This window comes from Phyllobates terribilis, unplaced genomic scaffold (assembly GCF_046119375.1).
Source record: "Phyllobates terribilis strain yellow unplaced genomic scaffold, ASM4611937v1 Scaffold_2__4_contigs__length_985480577, whole genome shotgun sequence".
Taxonomy (NCBI): domain Eukaryota; kingdom Metazoa; phylum Chordata; class Amphibia; order Anura; family Dendrobatidae; genus Phyllobates; species Phyllobates terribilis.
In genome coordinates, this window is record NW_027362762.1 from 877,895,841 (window position 1) to 877,917,691 (window position 21,851).

Genomic DNA, 21,851 nt, shown 5'->3' on the forward strand with positions numbered 1-21,851 from the left:
ACTGTGGGGGCCCGTCTTACTACGTGCAGGACTGTATGTGGGGGCCCATCATACTACGTGCAACTCTGCCTACTGTATAATGGCCACAGCCGGGTACTGCACATTCATCACCTATTCAAATCAATAAGGGGTGGATGTGCAGTACCCGCTTGTGGCCAATATACAGTAGACGGAGCTGTGCAGTTCTGTAACTGAGCGGTTCCTACCGGCACCGAGAACAGCTGATCTGCAGGGATGCCAGGTATCGCACCAACACCGATCAGACATTGATGACCTATCCTAAGGATAAAGTAGTGCACAACCCCTTTAAATATTCATGTTTCTCTCCTCTGGACCAGAACTGTCTGGTGGCTGACGTTTGGGGCTGATGATTATTACATTTTCTCCTTACTAAAAACGCTCCAGTCCTCCAGCCAGTTTTGCATCAGGAACTCATTTGTCCAAGAACATATGATTTCTAGAAGTGCTGGACAATCAGTCCCTATATAGGTCAAATAAGCTCCTGGTGCAAAACAGGCTGGAGAACTGGCTGTTTTTAGTAGAGGGACAACCCCTTTAATTTTTTTCTTTATGTGGTGATAACATTAAGGGCTCCTTCACATGATCAATGATTGCCAGATAATCGGATTGATTGACATTGATCACACTCCGATCAGAGTCTGATCAGTGTCAGTTTACGGTGATCTGATTCTCTCAAATAAGAATCCTATCTCAGGAGCGGAGAAGATGGAGAGCTGAATTTCTCTATCTTCTCCATTGTCTGTCCTCTTACATCAGACTGTACCTGAATGACGTCTCTGCGCAGTCCGATGTTTGACTTGTATGGGTGATCCGAATTCCAGAGCCACTCGCAGCTTGCTGCAAATATCAGACCGATTTGGTCTATAGAGAACAACGCAGATCAGCACTGCCCATAGTATAACATTGGGCCGAGAGCTATCTGATAAAACATCGGATAACACTCAGCTGTGTTATACGCCAGTGTGAACAAGGCCTCACTGTGCCAAACGCATTCTCATCTGCTCCCCTCAATAGAGAATTGGATGAGAAGTGATGAGAATGTGTTTGGCATTCTGACTGGTAATCACGGGACAACTGGCTGATCCGCCTGGTAAAGCCGAATCCCAACATGATTACACTATGTTAGTAGTCAGGGAGCTCCACTAGGTAAAAAACCCCTATAACTAGGAGGTAGGGTGGGCTGAATGTATAAATTATAATTATTAGAATACGCACTGACCTTGGGTCCTCCTGCAGCTAGGGGCATACACAGAAGAAATCCTAATTCTGGTTCCCCTTTCAAAACCAAAAATTCTGATTGGGGTCACGAGGCATAGGTGTAGTCTCTGAATGGCGGATCTACCAACTTTTAAAGACAGGATCTACCAACTTTTAAAGACAGTAATTTTTCACCTATTGGACTCCTTTAGTGTTCTCACCCACAAACTGTACAGAAAAGGCTGCATAGAAAAGATACACTCCTATTTAAAAACAGTGATTTGCATGTGGGCTGCTTTGGTTTGAGTGCCGGGGCTGATTTTCAGTCCCAGTCCAGCCCTGGTATCTACCACTATGTGGTCACCATGTGGCGGTAATATCAGTGTTGGTCTTTGTAGAATTATTTTCAGTACTGGTGCGATCATCTGCTGAGGTTCTCCTACATCCATTATTAGGGGGCGCCACCAGAGTTGTAATTAGGGTTACCGGTTAGGGCCCACCTGAGCTGCACCTCTGGTTGGGGAAATAGGAGGTATCATACTGTTTACTTTGCACTAAAAAATGTCTTCCATGCCTTGATCTGACTATTGCTGAAATAAACACTGAGCTTCAGTCTGCCTACTGCTGATGTTTATGGCAATCATCTACCTCTTCCTTTTTTTCTTACACCTTATTCAAACCAGAAAACCTATAGTCACCCCCACTCACGTAGAAAAAATACCTTCTGCCCTGTGTGAACAAGCTATACAGCAGTAAACGATAAGTCCTGCTTTACCATTTGTGTCCAGCAGGTGGCAGCAAAGTGACCTGACGAAACACTGAATCAGACTGCTGATTGGTTCTCCAGATAAGCCAATCGCTGAAAGCTTTGCTATTACACCATCCAATCGAATCGCGTTATTCTAAACGGAAGTAGCGCGACATTTAAATCTCACTATAGAGCTGGAGGCCGCCCGGGACTGGTGCGCTGTGCTGTGGGAAGGTAATGATCTGCCGATCTGAGCTGATATCGGCCGGTGTGGTTGTACTTTGCCAGGTTGGAGGGAGCAACGTATATCACTAGGACCCCTGGCTCCTCCTGTGCAGCACGGCTGTGTCTGATGCTGGGATTTGTGGTTCTACTCATGAACTGGTCTGGCTAATCACTGAATGTGCAGATTCTGACCTGAGATCTGCATGCAGTCGGTGGGGACACTGCTGTGCTCTCATCTCTATGGGGAATAGACCGCCCACATTTCCGTTTCTAGAAACAAATGGAATGAACGGATCCGTTGTATAACTGATTCACGTGGAATCAGAGGGGCCACATTGATGATTCTGGGGGACACGTGGGCTCCAGTATGTGTTTCTTTTTTGGACAGAAGAAAAAGTGCAAAACTTTTTTTTTGTGTGTGTTCTAAAAACACATGGAGACCATAATCCTCAGTGGGGCACTGCGTCCCCTGATTCCTTCAGTAAGGCCTTGTTCACACGTCAGGTTTTCACGTATGAGCGCTGTCTGTTCTTTCCATGGATAGCTATGACAGTCTCTGGAGATGTTCACATGTCCCCCTCCCCTGGACAGGGTGGTCCGTGCAAAATCATGGAGACGTGTCCGATATTGATCCAAGCGTTCGAACAAATTTGACAATGCAAGTCTTGGGGTCCCTGAAAAAAAAAATCGGACTGTGCTGATTAATCCACGGACTGATAAATATGAGAGGAGGTGGAAAAAGGTTTTTTTTTTTCCCTCATCTGTGAAAAGAGCTAATGAAAATCACTGATGAAACGGTCTGTTTTTCTCGTGTGTGATAAAAAAAACTGATGTGATTGAGACCTAAGGCTCTGTTCAACTGTCCAGTCAATAGTTAGTTCTGTTCAACTGTCCAGTCAATAGTTAGTTCTGTTCAACTGTCCAGTCAATAGTTAGTTCTGTTCAACTGTCCAGTCAATAGTTAGTTCTGTTTTTTTTTTTTTTTTTTTGGGGGGACAATAAAAACTGAAAAAATTTTTTTTTTTTTTGCTCACAGTTAGACTATTTGACTTGTGCCTTTTTTTCAAGATTTTAACGTTCTGATTTTTATGTCAATGTGGCTTTTTCAGATAATTTTGGACTGATTCTTCAAATTTGGTGCCTTTTTGTAGCATTTTGCAAAACCTGCAACTTTTTCCACTAAAAAAGTCGCAAAAAACAGTTAAATACAAAAGAAAAATTTGGGGAATGTTGGGCTGTTTACAAAATTAATGAATCCCTTGCGTTGATTTGATGCAAAATACATCAGCAAAAAGTGAAAAGAAAAAAAGCAAATGATGAATCAGGCCCAATGTTTTCTGTTTTGCCTCTTTTCCGGCATCTATTGCTATTAAGTCTCCCCTTTTTTTTATTTGTATCATTTGAGGGTTTTTTTTTTTTTTTTTGCACCAAATTCATCAAAATGGCGCATGTGGTAAATGAATTTTGCGCAAAGTCAAAAGTTATTTATTTATTTTTTTTGTCTTTATCAATTTTGTTACTTTTAGAATAAAAAGTCGCACGTTTTTCAAAATGATGCCAAAATGCTTAGAAACTTACTGCGATACATAAAATCACTCTGGAGGTTGGCGGCGGGAGGGACTGGAGTATATTTGCGATAAATTTTGCAAATGATGAATTAGGTAAATACATCTGAAAACCTTAAACTCTGCCCACGGTGGCGAGCTAAGTGGAAAAAAAAACCCTCAAAATTAGACTTCAAAAAGGCGCAAATGGAAAGATACATTTAGTGCAATCAAACAAAAAAGGTACAAAACTTCAAAAACTTGACATAAAAAAATCCTACGCTGATGCCGCCTGGCTGGAGCGATCAATAAGGACGCATTTCCAAACCATGACTCCGCCAGTATACTGTACCGACCTGATGACTCGGGGTAACAGTTTTCCACTTACAAACTACTAGACACACAGTTTAGCTGCAGACATTGTAATTATCACTTAACCCCACGTTCCTCCAGGCAATTGTCGCAAGAGGTAATTTCCTTATGTCGGGTTCCTTTTATCGGATGGTCACCCATTATACCAGCCATATTGGGATTTGTTTCTTAGCACTGCACAAGCCCAGTGCACTAGAAATAAGCAGAGACGCTTCTAGTAAAAACAGAACAAAAAATTAATGTAAAATAGAAATATGCATGTGCATTTTTAAATGGAATCGTTAAAAGTGGTATGATATTAGCAAATACCTTCAATTAGAAATGTAGTATAGTTCTTCTAATTAGCTATGTCGCTTACCCCATGTGCAGGGCATTGCAGTACCTTAGGTATGCATGGTTATGACCACTAACAACTAACTGTCACCATGAGTGGTCGTAACCATGGATACCTAAGGTACTGCAATGCCCTGCACATGGGGTAAGCGACATAGCTAATTAGAAGAACTATACTACATTTCTAATTGGAGGTTTTGGCTAATATTATTATTATTACTACTACTTTCTTTATCGGCACAGTGACTTTTTCGTAGAGTTTCTATAAGTAATGGCTATGTTGTGCAGATGCCATATTTGTACCATCTCTTTCCTTGTAGATGATGCAGGACACAGAGCAGAAGTCTTCAGCATGGAGATATTCCAAAACTGCACTGTGTGAACAGGACACGCTGAATCTTTTCCAGGAATTTGCTGAACAAAAGCAGAAAGAACGAGAAAAGGACCCAGAAGTTAAACGTTTCAAAAGAAAGTACAGTTTAAAAGCCCCGAGCTATCCTTCCCCGGGGAACATTCTCCACATGGGGAGACAACTTCCCCGCACTCCGGCTCCCGGGGTTTTACCCCTTCTGCCTTCTCAGAGGTTTGAACCCAGAGCAGCTGAGAATGAGAAGTCGTTCATTTCACATTTGGCTAAAACCCCAGACAACATGGTGCCGTGCGGCCGTCAGCTACCGCGCACCCCGACCACGGGGAATGTATTGAGAGAAATTCAGGTCAATGTAAAAGAAGATGAAGCGATCAAACAGAAAATTGAACGTGATGTGAACGACTCCGTGATCTGTGACGCACGGGAAGGGGACGGAACAAGAACAAAATCCAATGTTGGAAAAGTTTCCAGAGCTTCCAACAAAATGAAAAACATGGCGACCTTGTCCTGTCGTGATGGCATGGCGACTATGAAGATGGTGAGTGACTTGGGGTAAAGTACAAATAGTCTATACCATGCTAGAGATTTAAGAGGTAAATTGCAAAGGTGCTTGTTTTTGAATAAATGGTAGCAGATCTGCAGGACTCGGCAGCTGCCACTACACAGTTGATTACAGCTGTGCTGTTAAGCTCCGCAACTGCTAAAATCCATCCAGTACTGGGACTGGTAACAGCTGATCGGTGGAGGTACCGGCTGTCGAAAACTCGGCGATCTGATTTTGATTGCCTATCTTAAAGATGAAACATCCCTTTTTAAAGGGGTTGTCCGATCCAAACCGGTAAGTCTGCAGTTGCTCAGTGTGACTGCAGACGTATCGGCACTCTGCGCTGCGGGGATTCGCCAATTTCTGACCCTGGAACGGAGGGTATGTATGCTTTATACATACTCCCGGGCAGAACCTGTCCAGTGGGCACGGCTTCGCTCCATACAAGTGAATGGAGAGCGAGGCTGCGCCCACTGGCCAGGAGTATGTATAACTGATACATGCCCTCCGGTCCCGGGTCAGAAACCGGTGCATCCCTGCAGTGTATAGTGTGTGCACTGGGGGGATTCATAAGTCTGTAGTCACACAGTGGACCCCTTTAACAGTCTTCATGACCAGGCTATTATTTTTAAATTTTTTTTTACTATTTGGTTTTGCTTTTTTTTTTCCCCTTCCCTTCTTCAAAGAGTTATAACTAATATGTATATACAGTTAGGTCCATATATATTTGGACAGAGACAACATTTTTCTAATTTTGGTTCTAGACTTTACCGCAATGAATTTTAAACAAAACAATTCAGATGCAGTTGAAGTTCAGACTTTCAGCTTTCATTTGAGGGTATCCACATTAAAATTGGATGAAGGGTTTAGGAGTTTCAGCTCCTTAACATGTGCCACCCTGTTTTTAAAGGGACCAAAAGTAATTGGACAGATTAAATAATTGTAAATAAAATGTTCATTTCCTGTTCTTGGTTGAAAACCCTTTGTTGGCAATGACTGCCTGAAGTCTTGAACTCATGGAGATCACCAGACGCTGTGTTTCCTCCTTTTTGATGCTCTGCCAGGCCTTCACTGCGGTGGTTTTCAGTTGTTGTTTGTTTGTGGGCCTTTGTCTGAAGTTTAGTCTTTAACAAGTGAAATGCATGCTCAATTGGGTTGAGATCAGGTGACTGACTTGGCCATTCAAGAATATTCCACTTCTTTGCTTTAATAAACTCCTGGGTTACTTTGGCTTTATGTTTTGGGTCATTGTCCATCTGTAGTATGAAACGACGACCAATCAGTTTGGCTGGATCTGAGCACACAGTATGGCTCTGAATAAATCAGAATTCATTCGGCTGCTTCTGTCCTGTGTCACATCATCAATAAACACTAGTGACCCAGTGCCATTGGCAGCCATGCATGCCCAAGCCATCACACTGCCTCCGCCGTGTTTTACAGATGATGTGGTATGCTTTGGATCATGAGCTGTTCCACGCCTTCGCCATACTCTTCTCTTTCCATCATTCTTGTAGAGGATGATGTTTGTTTCATCTGTCCAAAGAATGTTCTTCCAGAACTGTGCTGGCTTTTTTAGATTTTTTTTTTTTTTAGCAAAGTCCCGTCTAGCCTTTTTATTCTTGATGCTTATGAGTGTCTTGCACCGTGCAGTGAACCCTCTGTATTTACTTTCATGCAGTCTTCTCTTTATGGTAGATTTGGATATTGATATGCCTTCCTCCTGGAGAGTGTTGTTCACTTGGTTGGCTGTTGTGAAGGGGTTTCTCTTCACCATGGAGATTATTCTGCGATCATCCACTACTGTCTTCCGTGGTCGCCCAGGTCTTTTTGCATTGATGAGTTCACCAGTGCTTTCTTTCTTTCTCAGGATGTATTAAACTGTAGATTTTGCCACAATATTGTAGCAATTTCTCGGATGGGTTTTTTCTGTTTTTGCAGCTTAAGGATGGCTTGTTTCACCTGCATGGAGAGCTCCTTTGACCGCATGTTTACTTCACAGCAAAACCTTCCAAATGCAAGCACCACACCTCAAATCAACTCCAGGCCTTTTATCTGCTTAATTGAGAATGACATAACGAAGGGATTGCCCACACCTGTCCATGATATAGCCTTGGAGTCAATTGTCCAATTACTTTTGGTCCCTTTAAAAACAGGGTGGCACATGTTAAGGAGCTGAAACTCCTAAACCCTTCATCCAATTTTAATGTGGATACCCTCAAATGAAAGCTGAAAATCTGAACTTCAACTGCATCTGAATTGTTTTGTTTAAAATTCATCGTGGTAATGTCAAGAACCAAAATTAGAAAAATGTTGTCTCTGTCCAAATAAATAAATAAATTATATATATATATATATATATATATATATATATATATATATATATATATATATATATATATATATATATATATATATATATATATATATATATATATATATATATATATATATATATATATATATATATATGGAATTGTATTTTGTATCTTGTTTTGACACTGTTTATATCAAAGCTGATCTTAGAGAGAAATGCTTTGTTGCCTATAGCTAAGCTTTCATTATTTTATTTTTTTTAATTGCTGTAATGGGTTGCTACGGGCAAGAAAGACAGATTTTCTTTTCTTCAGCCGCACAGTCTCTATCACGAGGTACTAACTATGGTACCAGTATGACACAGAGTTTCATTGTTAAAGGGAACCAATCATCCTTTTTTCCATGTATGACCCAATACCACCACTTTCCTCAGCACCTGTGCTGCATTCCAGAAAGTTGTGTATTATGTCCTGACTCCCCTGTACATCCCCCCAAAAAGAAAACCATTTTGAAGTGTTCCAGCGTGGTATGAAAATTCAGACAGTCTGGTCCTTTGGGTGTCATTGCTGAGGCGCCTGTCCCTCCTCTCCCCTTCTAAACGCCATCTTCCCGCTGTGATTGATGTGGATTACGTGTCCTACGTCATCCACATAGCTGAGCAAAATTTTGCACTTTTGCTGGGACATCACCAGCTCACACAGGCGCACTTTGCTCTGTCTACTGCAGACAGAGCCGTAAACTGAAGTGTGCCAGGGCATGAGCAGGTCTTTCCGGCTCCTTACCGGTACCATTTCGCCCATGTTTTGTTCCCTGCCGCCAGAATTAGGTTTTGTGCTCTGTCTACAGCAGGGCAGAGCAAAGTGTGCCTGTGCGTGCTGGTGATGTCCCTGCAATGTCGTTCGGCTATGTGGATGACTCGGGACGCGTCATGCACATCAAACATAGCGGGAGGCACAGGCGCCGTACGAATCTGCATATCTTGCTGGAGCACTTCAAAAACGTGTTTTGGGGATGTACAGGGGAGTCCGGACATAATATACAACCTACTGCAATGCAGCACTGGTACTGAGGATGGTGATGGTTTGGTTCATGCATGAAAAAACTGGTGACAGGTTCCTAATAATAATAATAATAAATCATGTTTATTTTTATATAGATCTAACATTCCGCAGCGCTTTACAGACATTATCATCGCTGTCCCCATTGGGGCTCACAATCTAAATTAAACATATTTTAAACATTATGAAGAAATTTTATAAAATGGGTGAACATTTGAGGTTAAAAAAACCTTTTCCCCATAATTTTAATTTTATGGGCTTGACTAGAAACCAGAGTGTCATTGTCAAGATGTGTTTTGTAGGACTCGATAGCTGAACATATTGAAGCTCGGAGCAGGCCGATGGAACAGAATAATAGGAGGATAAGTGAAATGCCTGTACAAGGTAAGTGCACGCCACTTAGGGTGGTTTATGGTTTGTGTTTTTTTTTGTTTGTTTTTTTTATATAAAAACAAAACTGAATTTATTCGAGTTTGTTCACACAATACAGTGTTCGGTGCAGTTTTTCCTCTGCGTCTTTTCATTTATAAAACTCAGCGTATAATAGTTCCAGCAAAGTCTATGGGATTTATAGAAATCCCCTGACCTGCGGTACGTTTTTGAAATCTGCAATATGTCAATTTCTCTCGCTGTAAACATGTATTTTATTGGTGGATTTATTTATTTTTTTCCCCCTCATAGACTTTTTAATGAGATGAGGAAAATTTGCAGATTTAAAAAAAAAATGCATATGCGTTTTTAGAGCATTTTCACAGTGGAAACACAGTAAAACGCATGTAATCTGCACATGACTTTGTCAGTAAAGGTTTTTTTTTTTTTTTTTTAAGTAAAAGGAAGCTTCCCAAATAAAGTAGTTTTATTAAAATATGTTGTACCACAGACGAAAAAACACATTATAAAAAAAACCTTCACTGTTTTTTTGTTTTGTTTGTTACGAGCTATATACTGTTAGAATTTAAACGCAGTTAAAACGTGCTATATACCGCATCAAGAGCGTAAAAAAAGTGTACTTACAAAATCATACCACAAATCCACTTTTTTAAAAAAAAAAAATAAAAAAAACCTTTAACTTGTGTTTTGTAATATAGGATTAAATCAGATGCGTTTATCAGGTGTGATAAGAAAGATGGCTGGATACGAGTGTCGAAATGAGGACCTAGAATTCCTCAAGCATATGCAACACCTAGAGAAAGCTAAAGTTTTAAAGGTACTAACATTACTGCTGTCACCCGGAAACTACATGACAGCTGGATGTATATTGTGGCGGGAAGCACTCCATTTTTGAGAGTGTGCACATGGTGTCTTTCAGGCAGGTCCACGCCGAAACCCACCTGAAAAAACGCCTGGACGTCTCTTTGAACATTTTCCTAGCGGTTTCTTCAATGTTGAACGGAGTTGAAAAAAAATAAACAAAAAAACTTGTTTCCTGCGGTGTCTACGCTTTGAAAAAGGTGTGTGTTTCACGTGCCTGGAAAACACGTTGTGTGCACACACTCTTATCCCTTCCAAGATCTGGGAAATTTGCATAGATCTATAGAAAAAAAATTCTAAAGGATTAGGGAAAAATATGCAATTCCATCTTTTGGTGTATCTTTTGCAGTAAAAATGACCTGACAACATTTAATTACAATTTCAGTGTGTTTACGGTGATACCGCACTTGTTATGTATTATTATTTTTTTTTATATTCTAGTGGTTTAAAGTAAAAAATTAAAAGTTTCACTTTTATTTTTTTCTGGGGGGAGTTGTGACGTCTATTTTGCATGATGATCTGTCTTTACTTCTACCATTTTGGGAAACCTAGGATGTTTTTGATTGCCTTTTTTGCATTCTATTGGGGTGGTAGGCGCAGCGGGCAAAAAAATGTAGAATTTTTTTTTCCTCCCTTTACACTGATCCCTAATGAAGTAATTTTAATATACTGTGCATATATATTATAATTTACGCATGGTGTAAATAGGGGCTAAAGCTTGTTAAATGGGTTACCCCATGAAAAACAATTATAATCTCTGATCGCTGGGCCCACGCTCTTGTGCCCCCAGTTAAGGCCCCGTCCCACACAGCGACCCCCGACAGCAATACGACCTGTCAGGGATCGTTGCTGCGTCGCTATGTGGTCGCTGGTGAGCTGTCAAACAGGCAGGCTCACCAGCGATCAGGGGAGCAGCGACATCGTGGAAAGAATCTTTCCACGATGTCCTGCTCCTGGTTACCAGCCTGCTGAAGCAGGAGCAGGCTGGTAACCATGATAAACAGCGGGTTACTAGGGGCACATGCGCACCTAGTAACCCGCTGTTTATCATGGTTACCAGCCTGCTACGGTGAGCGGGAGGTTACCGCTCACCGTAGCAGAGTGGTAACCATGAAACAGCGGGTTACTAAGTGCGCGTGTGCCCCTAGTAACCCGCTGTTTATCATGGTTACCAGCCTGATCGCTGGTCACACACAGCGATGTGTGCTGACCAGCGGGAGGGCAAAGACCAAAAAATGGTCCAGGACATTTTGCAGCGATCAGCGACCTCACAGCAGGGGCCTGATCGCTGCAAAGTGTCACACATAGCGACATCGCTGATGAGGTCGCTGTTGCGTCACCAAAACCGTGACTCAGCAGCAATCTCGCTAGCGATCTCGCTATGTGAGACGGGGGCTTTAGGATACTAGTTGCCATCCTTATGCCGGATCCTTCTTTCCCGTGACCTCTGCCATACACAATAGATGGTCGGCCAGTCCTGACGTGGTTGCTGCTTTTTCTCCCGCAGCCTTTTCTCTCCCTTCCAGCAGATAAATTTGTGTGTGTTGGGAATAGGGGGGTAAGTATGCCCACAGGTACCACTAGAATTGCTTTCACTATTTTTTTTTTTCTTTAGAACAAATTGGTGCGTCTAAGAAAAGATTTTGTCACCGCAAATCAAGAAAAGGAATTGGTGTTTGCCAAAAAAGAAAAGATTGAGGGTGATATTGAGAACATGGTAATGTACACTTGTATCATTGTTTCTGGTATCCCTATTAATGCTTACATCCACTGCAGTACGGGCTTGTGTTAAAAAATAAAAAAAAAATGCAATGATCCATATATAATTTTTTTTTTTATTTATAAATCTAGAAACTTTCCTATGAAAGGACGGTGCAGCTGGGAAGAGCTCTGCTGAGCAGGACGCAGGATCCGACCGCTGTTCGCAGTCTCACGCCTGATGATGTTCTCAAACAGTTGAGCCCTGAGACTATTCAACATGTGCATCAGCAAACAAGATTGCAGCTCGCGGAAGCTGAACAGGAGCTTGCCCAATGGCAACAGGAAGCTGCCAACCAAACCAGTCCGGGCGAAGATCCAAGGAGGTAACACAATTGTGGCAAAAGATCAGGATTAAAGCTTTATCTTCCCGTATGAGACACTGATATATTTTACGCTATTTAATCTTTCTTGCTGTCTAAATCCAAGCCGATATTAAAGGGCTATTTCTTCTCTTCCGTCTGAAGGAGCGCACCGCTCCTAGCCTCTTGACTTCCTGCTTGATGGGAGCGGTGTGCTCCTGCTTAATTGACAGTTTAGACTAGCTGCATTATTGTGCCACTTGCCTGATCTGTGAGTTCTGATTCTATGAGAGGGGGCAGCCTCGCTTCTGCTGTATTCGGTGACTGATCCGGACAGCTTCAAAACGGCGCTTGCAAGCTCTTTAAGCGCTCGTAAACGCTACACATGCTTGGCCACTGCTGCTAACGTAGGCAATGAACAATGGCCTAAAACATCACTCCTTTCTACATTTTTAATAGCAAGTAGATTGCAAAGTTTCTCATCTTTACAAGCACTAGCTAGTTTTGCCAAAGAATATGACTATCCCTTTAATCCGCCCTAATACATAGTGGATATAAAAAGTCTACACGCCCCTGATAAAATGGCAGGTTTTTGTCATGTAAGAAGAATCATTTCAGAACTTTTCCACTCTGTTAATCTGCAGGTTCATAGCGTTATTATGCTGCCCGGCGCCTGCATGCAGCAGGAAGAAAATAAACTTTATTCTCCCCACCAGCATTCAGGTTTTAGTCATGGGGATTGGGGCACCGCGGGTTCAGTCACCGCTTGGCTGGGGGGCGCGGTTTCAGCCGCCGTTCTGTATAGTCAGAGCGATGACCGAACCCGCGGCGCCCATCCATTCCAAAGTGTGCTATCTTCCACATTGATTGCAGATACAGTCTTGACTCTGCAGCATCAGAGAAGTGCAGAGGCACAGAAGCTGGCCAGTTCCAATAGTATACAGAGCTCTGGCTGTAACCGCGCCCCCTGAGTGACAGCCAGCCCCAACACAGAGGAAAAGACTGAGTGTCAGTCAGGACTGGGGGTGCGGTTACATTGGACGCTCTGTATTCTCAGAGTGGTGCATGAACCTGTGGTGCCCCCGCCCTCCATGATTGAATCCAAATGCTGGCGGGGAGAGTAAAGTTAACTTTCTCCCCACTGAATTTAGCTGTGTGCAGGCACCGGGCAGCATCATAACGCTATTAACCTGCAGAGTAATCGCATATAGATTAACAGCGTTATTTCTGGTGACAGGTTCCCTTTAACCCCTTTATCCCCGAGGGAGGTTTGCACTTTACTGACCGGGCCAATTTTTACAATTCTGACCACTGTCACTTTAGGAGGTAATTACTCTGGAATGCTTCAACGGATCCCCCTGATTCTGAGACTGTTTTTTCGTGACATATTGTACTTCATGATGGTGGTAAAATTTCTTCGATATCACTTGCGTTTATTTGTGAAAAAATCGGAAATTTGGTGAAAATTTTGTAAATTTTGCAATTTTCAAAATTTGAATTTTTATGCCCTTAAATCAGAGAGATATGTCACACAAAATAGTTAATAAATAATATTTCCCATGTCTACTTTACATCAGCACAATTTTCTAACCAAAATTTTTTTTTTTTTTATTAGGGAGCTATAAGGGTTAAAAGTTGACCAGCGAGTTCTCATTTTTACAACAAAAAAACAACGCACTTTTTGAATGTAAAATTTGCTTGGAATAATTAGCGGACGCCATGTTGCGTTTGGAGAGCCCCTGATGTGCCTAAACAGTGGAAACCCCCCACAAGTGACACCATTTTGGAAACTAGACCCCTCAGGTAACTTATCTAGATGTGTGGTGAGCACCTTGAACCCCCAGGTGCTTCACAGAAGTTTATAACATGGAGCCGTGAAAATAAAAAAATCTAACTTTTTCCACAAAAATGATCTTCTAGCCCCAAATATTTTATTTTCACAAGGGTAAGAGGAGAAAATGGAGCCTAAAAACTGTTGTGCAATTTCTCCTGAGTATGCCAATACCCCATATGTGGGGAAAATACACTGTTTGGGTGCATGTTAGGGTTCAGAAGGGAAGGAGCACTGTGTGACCTTTTTGAACGCAAAATTGGCTGGAATCAAGAGCGGACGCCATGTCGCATTTCGGGAGCCCCTGATGTGCCTAAATAGTGGAAACCCCCCACAATTGATTCCATTTTGGAAACTAGACCCCGCAAGGATTTTATCAAGGGGTATAGTGTACATTTTGAACCCAGAGGTACGACAGAATTTGATAACATTAGGTCATCATATTGAATAAGTTGTCATTAGTCTTGAGCGCAAGTGCTCGCTACTTGAGTTTGCATCGGGTACTCCAGGTATGCACTCTGTATCGCGGTTGCTCGAGTGACATGCTTGAGTCCCTGCCCTGCATGTTTCACAGTTATTAGACACCCAAAAAAAAAACATGCGGGGATCGCTCCTGCATGGCAGGCGATCCCAGCACCGGTTTTTATTGGGGGGGGGGCGCGAAGCATATGGGGCAGAGACTCGAGCATGTCACTCAAACACCTGCGATACTCAGTGCATACCCGAGCACCTGATTTAAACTGAAGTAGCGAGCACTTGCGCTCAACACTAGTCGCCATATCGTCGTCGTTTTTTTTTTCTTTACTTTGGAAAAAATCCTAACCCCAACCCTAATGCAACCCTAACCCTAGAGTTTATTTTTTTACGCCGTTCCTTGTGTGGTGTAAGTGATTAGACGACTTTATTCTTCTGTTCGGTGCGATTACAAAACTACCAGATTCATATCGGGTTTTTATGATTGACAGCTGTCACACGCTAAAAGAGGCTTTTTTTTTTTTTTTTTTTTGCATCACCATATTTTCAGAGCTATAATTTTTCCATATTTCGGCCGACAGAGTAATGTGATGGCTTGTTTTTTGCGGGACAAGTTGGTACCATTTTTGGGCATGTGACATTTTTTGATCGCTTTCTATTCCGATTTTTGGGAGGCAGAATAAACAAAAAACAGCAATTCCGGAATTGTTGTGTTTTTTTTTTTTTTTTTTTATGCCGCTCCGCGTGTGGTAAAATTGATAAAAAAAAATGATATAAAAGAATAAAGCTGCCTTATGTTTTGGCGCTTTCACACTAAAACTTTTCTAGAAAAAATACATTTTTTGTATCGCTTTTATTCTGAGAGCTATAACTTTTTTATTTTTCGGATGATGGAGCTGTATGGTGGCTTGTTTTCAGCGGTACCATTTTTTATTTGCATTCGTCTTTTTGATCGCGTGTTATTCCATTTTTTGTTTGGCGGTATGATGATAAATCATTGTTTTTTGCTTCATTTTTTTTTTTTACAGTGTTCACTAAAGGGGTTAACTAGTGGGACAGTTTTTTTTTTTATCGGTCAGGTCATTCCGGACGGCGATACCATATATGTGTACCTTTTATTGGTTTATTTATTTATTTTTTTTTTTTCATAATAAATATTATGGGTACAATATATTTTGATTTTCTAGGGATTTTTTTTTTTCCACTTTCCTACCCTTTTTTTTACTTTTACACATTGTCCCACTATGGGACTTTCACTTTTTGCAGCCTGATCGGCTGTATAGCATAGAAAGCAGCAGCTCCCTATGCCATGCAGCCTGTCAGCGCTGCACACTGGGGAGACATTACTTTTGTCACGCGCAGTGCATGACCAAAGTAACGTCCTGGTGACCCGGATGTTGTCATGATGACATGGGGTCATCATGACAACATCTGGGAGCCGCCGGAGAGGAAGTGAGTACTGGCGCTTACCTCCCTCCTTGCCCCCGCAATGCTGCGATTGACTTCGATCGCAGCATTGCAGGGGTTAATGTGCAGGGAGCGGTCCCACACCGCTCCCTGCACATAGCACTGGGTGTCAGCTGTGACAATCAGCTGACACCGGGTGGTGATCGCGCCGCACGCGTAATAGTACATACCTAGTCCATAAAGTCCAGGGCGCAGGTATGTACTGTTACTGACGTGGTCGAAAAGGGGTTAATGTCATCTGTACAAATCCATTGAGAAACAAAATTTTAAGGGGAAAAGGAACTAAAATAATGTGGTTGCATATGTGTGAACACTCTTATAATTGGGGATGTGGTTGTGTGGCTTGTTCTGTTTATTACAGTTAAACTCATACTAAATAGTAGTCAGTGCATCTGGCATTATTTACAGTAATTCTGATTAACCCTGTGTCGCTGTTCTAGTATGTTTTTCCTGACATTTTCTTAGTTGCATTTTAGAGCAAAAGCCATGGTCAGCAAACTGCTTACAACACAGCAAAGGGACCTCATTGTTGAACGTTGTCAGTCAGGAGAAGGGTACAAAAAATGTTGAAGGCATTAGATGTATCATGGAGCACTGTGAAGAAGTCATCAATAAGTGGCTGAATTGTGGCACAACAGTGACATTACCTAGAACTGGACATCCCTCAAAAATTGATGAGACAAAGAGAAAACGGGTCCAGTAGACTGCTAATCGGCCTTTATAAACAATAATGGAGCTGCAGGAATTTGTCAAGTACTGCATGTGAAGTAAAATCTTCCGTATTCATATGTCTCGGCTGTGGGGTTGGGTGGCAAGACGGAAGCTTTTGCTTACAAAGGAAAAAAAGCATCCAAGCCTAGTTATGTTTTGCCCAAGTCTGGCAAAAGCATGTGGGAGAACATGTTATGATCTCATGAGACCAAGATTGAATTCTTTGGCCAGAATTCCAAAAGGTATGTTTGGTGTAAAGCCTAGAGCACATCACCGAAAGAACACCATACCCACAGCGAAGAAGGGAGCATTATGCTTTGGGGCGGTTTTTCTGCAGCTGGAACTGTGGCTTTAGGCTGTGTGCCCACGATGCGTTTTTTAAGCGTTTCCGCAGCGGCAAAAACGCTTAAACGCACGGTAGAAGGTCTGCCATGTTCCCTAATGATAATCTGCATGTGCTGGGCACATGCTGTGGAAATTTCTGCTGTGGATTATCATTGCGGAAAGAAACGCAGCACTACCAATTATTTTGCGGAAGTGCTGCGTTTTCGCCGCCATTGACTTGCATTAGAACACATGGAATCCGCCTCACTGCATCTATACTTGCGTAATTGGCGCGTTCTAATGTGCGGATGGTACCCGGGTGTAGAGGAGAGGAGAGTCTCATCCACACCCAGGTACCATTAAAAAAGCTGTAAAAAAATAATAAAATAAATATATACTTACCTTCTGGCGGCCCGCGCTGCGCTCCTCCTTGCTTCCCGGCACTTCGCAATGGAATGAAGGACCTGCACTGACGCGACCCTGACGTCGGCAGGTCCTTCAGTGTACCGCTGCCGGCAGCCGGGACGGTGAAGCAAGACAGCGCGGGCCATTGGAGGGTAAGTATAGATTTATTTTTTACCATTCTCTCGGTCACACTATATAAATCCATGCCGGTTGCATGGATTTATATAGTGTGACCAAGTTGTCAAGCACTTTCCAAGTGATGCTAAAATCGCTTGGAAAGCGCTTGACAACCCGCATGCGGAAATGCATGTGAAGAACGCTTCATATCCGCATGTCCCTGGCAGGAAAACGCATGTACAATCCGCATGTGGTTTTTTTCTGCCAGGGAGATGCAGAAACGCTCAGGAAAAAATCCTGAGCATTTCTGCATCGTGGGCACATAGCCTTAGTCAAAGTGGAGGGTATTGTGAACAATACCTAATATCAGTCAATTTTACAATAAAACCTTTATGCCTCTGCTGAAAAGTTGAAGAGGAATTTCACCCTTCAACATGACAATGGCTTCACAAGAAGATGGTCCGAATTGTGGCATGGCCTAGCCACTGCCCAGACCTGCATTCAATTGAAAGTCTGTGGGTGACCTGAAGAGGGCGCTGTACACACGAGAAGTCCTCGCAATCTGACAGATCTGGAGCGCTACTGCAAGTATTAGTTTAAGGGTGTGCATATTTATGCAACCACTTTTATTTTAGTTTTTTTTTTTTCCCAAAAAATATCTATTTTTCAATGGATTTGTACAGATGACACACCCTTAATGTCACCCATTAAGCATTTCCTGCAGACATTTCTTTTTTTATGCATTGTTCCCATTCATTACAATGGGTGAAAAACAAACTAAGAATTTACATGTTGAAGATCTAAAACTGCTTCAGATCTGCAAAGAAAAAAAATAAGCAACATGCATGAGATTTCAGAGATCTCATTGACTTTGCTGGGACTGTAAAACTCTGTATTTTATTTTATATTTTTTTGTGGCAAAAATGCAATGTGATCATACCTAAAAGGTGGAAAAAGTTCTGATTATGATTTCTTCTTGGCATGGGTTTGTCTTTTTTTTTTTTTTTTTTTTTTTTTTGTGCCAAAAATAACCTGTCATTTTAACAGGGTTTTGTAGACTTTTGCCTTTTCTTCAGTTTGGGTCAGAACTACAAATTCTCAGGAAACAGATTCCATTATTTATTATGCGTATATAGTGTCATCCTAGTGCTTTACAGACATCATCATCTCTGTCCCCATTGGGGCTCACAATGTCTCACAATCTAGATTCCCTATCAGTATGTCGGTGGAGTGTGGGAGGAAACTGGAGAACCCAGAGGAAACCCACGCAAACACAGGGAGAAGATACAAACTCCTTGCAGATGTTGTCCTTGGTGGGATTTGGACTTGGGACCCCAGCGCTGTAATACAAATCAAAACAACTAGATGAACAAATGCATGCAAAATGGTTTTTAAAGAAAAAAAAAAATTAAACCACAATTCTAAAGATGTTGAGCCCAGAGAAAATATATGTAGCTGAATATCTGTGCCTTTTTTCTGGCATGTGCCATATTAGATTCATGGCTACACCTTGCAGTGTTTATCGTGTGTCCAATGGGTGTTGCCTAACAAGGTGTTAAACATTGGTTGTCTGTTCTTTCATTCAGATCACTGGATTTGAAGGTGGGATCCGCTGAGCAGCACGTCAAGGAGGTGCAATGTCGAATCCAGCAGCTAAAGGTATGATGTGGTTATTCTCATACATTCTCAATTTATTAACTCCTCAGTATTAAAGAGTTTGTCCAGTGTTCTGCATCCAGAGGTGAGTGGCACTGGTGATTTCGTGGACGATCCGCAAATACTGTACGCCTGTCCTATTAACTAGAGCTGGACCTGAGCACAATGGCTGACAGTCGTGCATGTGTCCCGGAAGACTCCACTCTCCTCCTGATGTGAGAGACACTGGCCAAACCCATTAAGCTAGTGGGTGCTGAGCTTTTACCGCACAGTTATGGAGTGCTGTATACGGTACATGGTATATTGAGGACAACTATGTTAGTCATCAGCTTTCAGCGGAAGAATATCCCCTATTAATACTGATTAACAGCAACTCACAAGGGTATTGGTACAGGGAGCCGCTATTGGGTTTCAGAAACTGGACTGAAAACTGCTTTTTCTGCAAATTGGCAACTTTTCAGTTTTACCCTCAAACCAGTGCAACCATTAACAATCAAATGGGCAGCACGGTGGCTCAGTGGTTAGTATTGTTGCTCTGCAGCGCTGGGGTCCTGGGTTAAAATCCCACCAAGGACAACATCTGCAAGGAGTTTGTATGTTCTCCCCGTGTTTCTGTGGGTTTCCTCTGGGTTCTCCAGTTTCCTTCCACACTCCAAAGACATACTGATAGGGAATCTAGATTGTGAGCTCCAATGGGGACAGTGATTATGATAATGTCTGTTAAGTGCTGTGGAATATGTTGGGGCTATATAAAAAAAAAAAGTTAAAGAAGAAATTGAAACCTGCACTATTTGCTGAACAATTGCATGTTGTATTTTTTGGCTGTATGTGGCCATACCCTATGTATAGAGAAGCAGCGAGGGTGTGATGAATCTATTTGCAGGCACCCCTGTCTACAGCTAACTACTGAATGACTGACTGATCTCAACCTATGCACAGTAAAAGCGAGAATTGGTGGTGTAAAGAGCACGCATGTCATTAATATCTCCGGACTCTGCCTGTGCAGCATTCACATTGTTAATTGTATGCCGTATGATGCAAGTTCTGCGAAACTGCTGCACCAACATGTGATCTCAGAGGGCAAAATAATGGACGACCCTTAAAGTAATGGTGGTCTGTGTAGTTACACAAACATGGTCGTCACTAGTGTGCATGTGACACTGCTGTTCAGCCTCGTTCACTCTGCAGGTTTTCAGACTTTCAGTCAATGCCAGAATAAGGTTTTATTGGTTTTTGTGGGGTGGAATCTTCAGTTTCTGATCAGTGGTTTTGGTACGTGTGCAGAAAATCTGCAGCAGTACTTTCCTGTGCCAGACCTTGTGGATCGGATTGAGTTCTGCCCTTTTACACCATTTTTTTTTACATCTGTACTTTTTAGGTGATGTCAGTCTCCAGGGTGTCTTAATTAGGAATATTTTTTTACTTTATTAAGCCTCAATGAACCGTTCTGAAGTCTTTTCTCAGAGCGGTGTATATCGTCTGTGTCACATGTATTTATCTGTTCTATACAGGAAGAAGTGATCATCCTGAATACTCAAATCAAACGGGTAGAGGAAAATGAATCTGAACTACAGGCAAGTATCCAAGCCTCTTGTTAGTATAATGTGTCACCTGCCGGAGGACTGATTGATATATGGGCCAGAGATGTCGCACGTCTGTAATATACCAGTGGAGAAGGCGATGCTTCCATGGACGTTATAACTTTTCTGACTTGCATTGGTCTAGATAGTATTTGGTCATAGGTGTCATGGTGGCTTTGGTGTTGTCCAGTAGATCTGCCTGATCAATTAAATGATTTCTTTATTGCCATACAATTTTTTTTTTATTTTTTTTTTTCCCCAGGCAACTGTGCAGATAAAGAGACAGCAGATCAGTGACTGTTTAAGAAACGCAAAGCAGAACAAGCAGATGTCTGAAGAAGAAAGCGAGACGATGAAGCGCAGACTGCAGCGGATTCTTCATAGGAAAGACAACTATCTACAACGCGAGCGGATCCTTCAGAGGCTGAAAGAAAACCTAAAATGATTCCAATTGCGGACTGTCTCATACAACAGAACTTTTCTCACTTATTGAGAATTATATATTAAGAATTTAAAGTTTTGATTCTACTGAAAGTGGATCCCAGACGTGTTTTAGGTACACTTCTACTGACACAATCATCCCTGGGTTCTAAATTCTCAATTTTTGTCCTCATCTTCCTGCTGTGCATGGATTTATAACCACTCTGTAAACTTAATAAAAAAAAAAAAGGGAATTATTCTAACTGAACCTGGTCCTGGAGCTGCTGTCCCTCGACACCAACAATGTTTGCATTACTTTTCATGCCACCTTCACACAAAATGTACAGGTACGTGCAAAACAATAGCAGTCTAGTATCACTAATGTGTTAAATTGCTGTTTTTGGCAAAAAAGATCATACAAGATGAGGGAAAAAAAATCCATGACTAGGTGTAGGCAAGTAATGGGCAACCAACAGAATCGGTCATGACATGCACACTGTTAATTTGCTGAAATTGACTCATCTAATGAAAAGGGGTGTCCTAATTAATAGCAGTATGGAGTTCAATTAGTGAGGTCATTCATTCTGTGAAGAAACAGGTGTCAGTTATGGCCCTTATTTAAAGGAGGGATGCAAATATACCTGCTGGTATTAACCCTTGCTCAGTGAGTAAAATGGATAATTTATTGTACCAAAGGGGAGAGAACTTCAAGAAATTGATTTGAAGAGAGGAAAACCTATGACAAAGTGCAGAAGATAAATGGCTGCTCAGCTTAAAAAAAAAAAAAAAAAAAAAAAAAGATTTCCAATGCTTTAAAATGGCAAACAAAA

At 41.9% G+C, this 21,851-nt stretch overlaps 1 protein-coding gene across 2 annotated transcripts; it reads left to right on the plus strand.

Annotated features, from left to right (window-relative positions):
* The first annotated feature begins 2,119 nt into the window (after nt 1-2,119).
* LOC141253039 (uncharacterized) lies at nt 2,120-21,245 on the plus strand. Of its 2 annotated transcripts, XM_073670798.1 has the most exons (9): nt 2,120-2,200; nt 4,761-5,348; nt 9,028-9,109; nt 9,814-9,932; nt 11,592-11,693; nt 11,828-12,060; nt 18,952-19,024; nt 20,533-20,595; nt 20,864-21,232. In XM_073670798.1, exons 2-9 carry the CDS (start codon nt 4,761-4,763, stop codon nt 21,044-21,046), a joined length of 1,443 nt encoding a protein of 480 aa, XP_073526899.1. In that variant the 5' UTR covers nt 2,120-2,200; the 3' UTR covers nt 21,047-21,232. The 2 variants fall into 2 exon arrangements, with proteins under 2 accessions (XP_073526899.1, XP_073526900.1); XM_073670799.1 differs by lacking the exons at nt 9,028-9,109; nt 9,814-9,932 and having other exon boundaries at nt 20,864-21,245.
* Nucleotides 21,246-21,851: the final 606 nt, after the last annotated feature.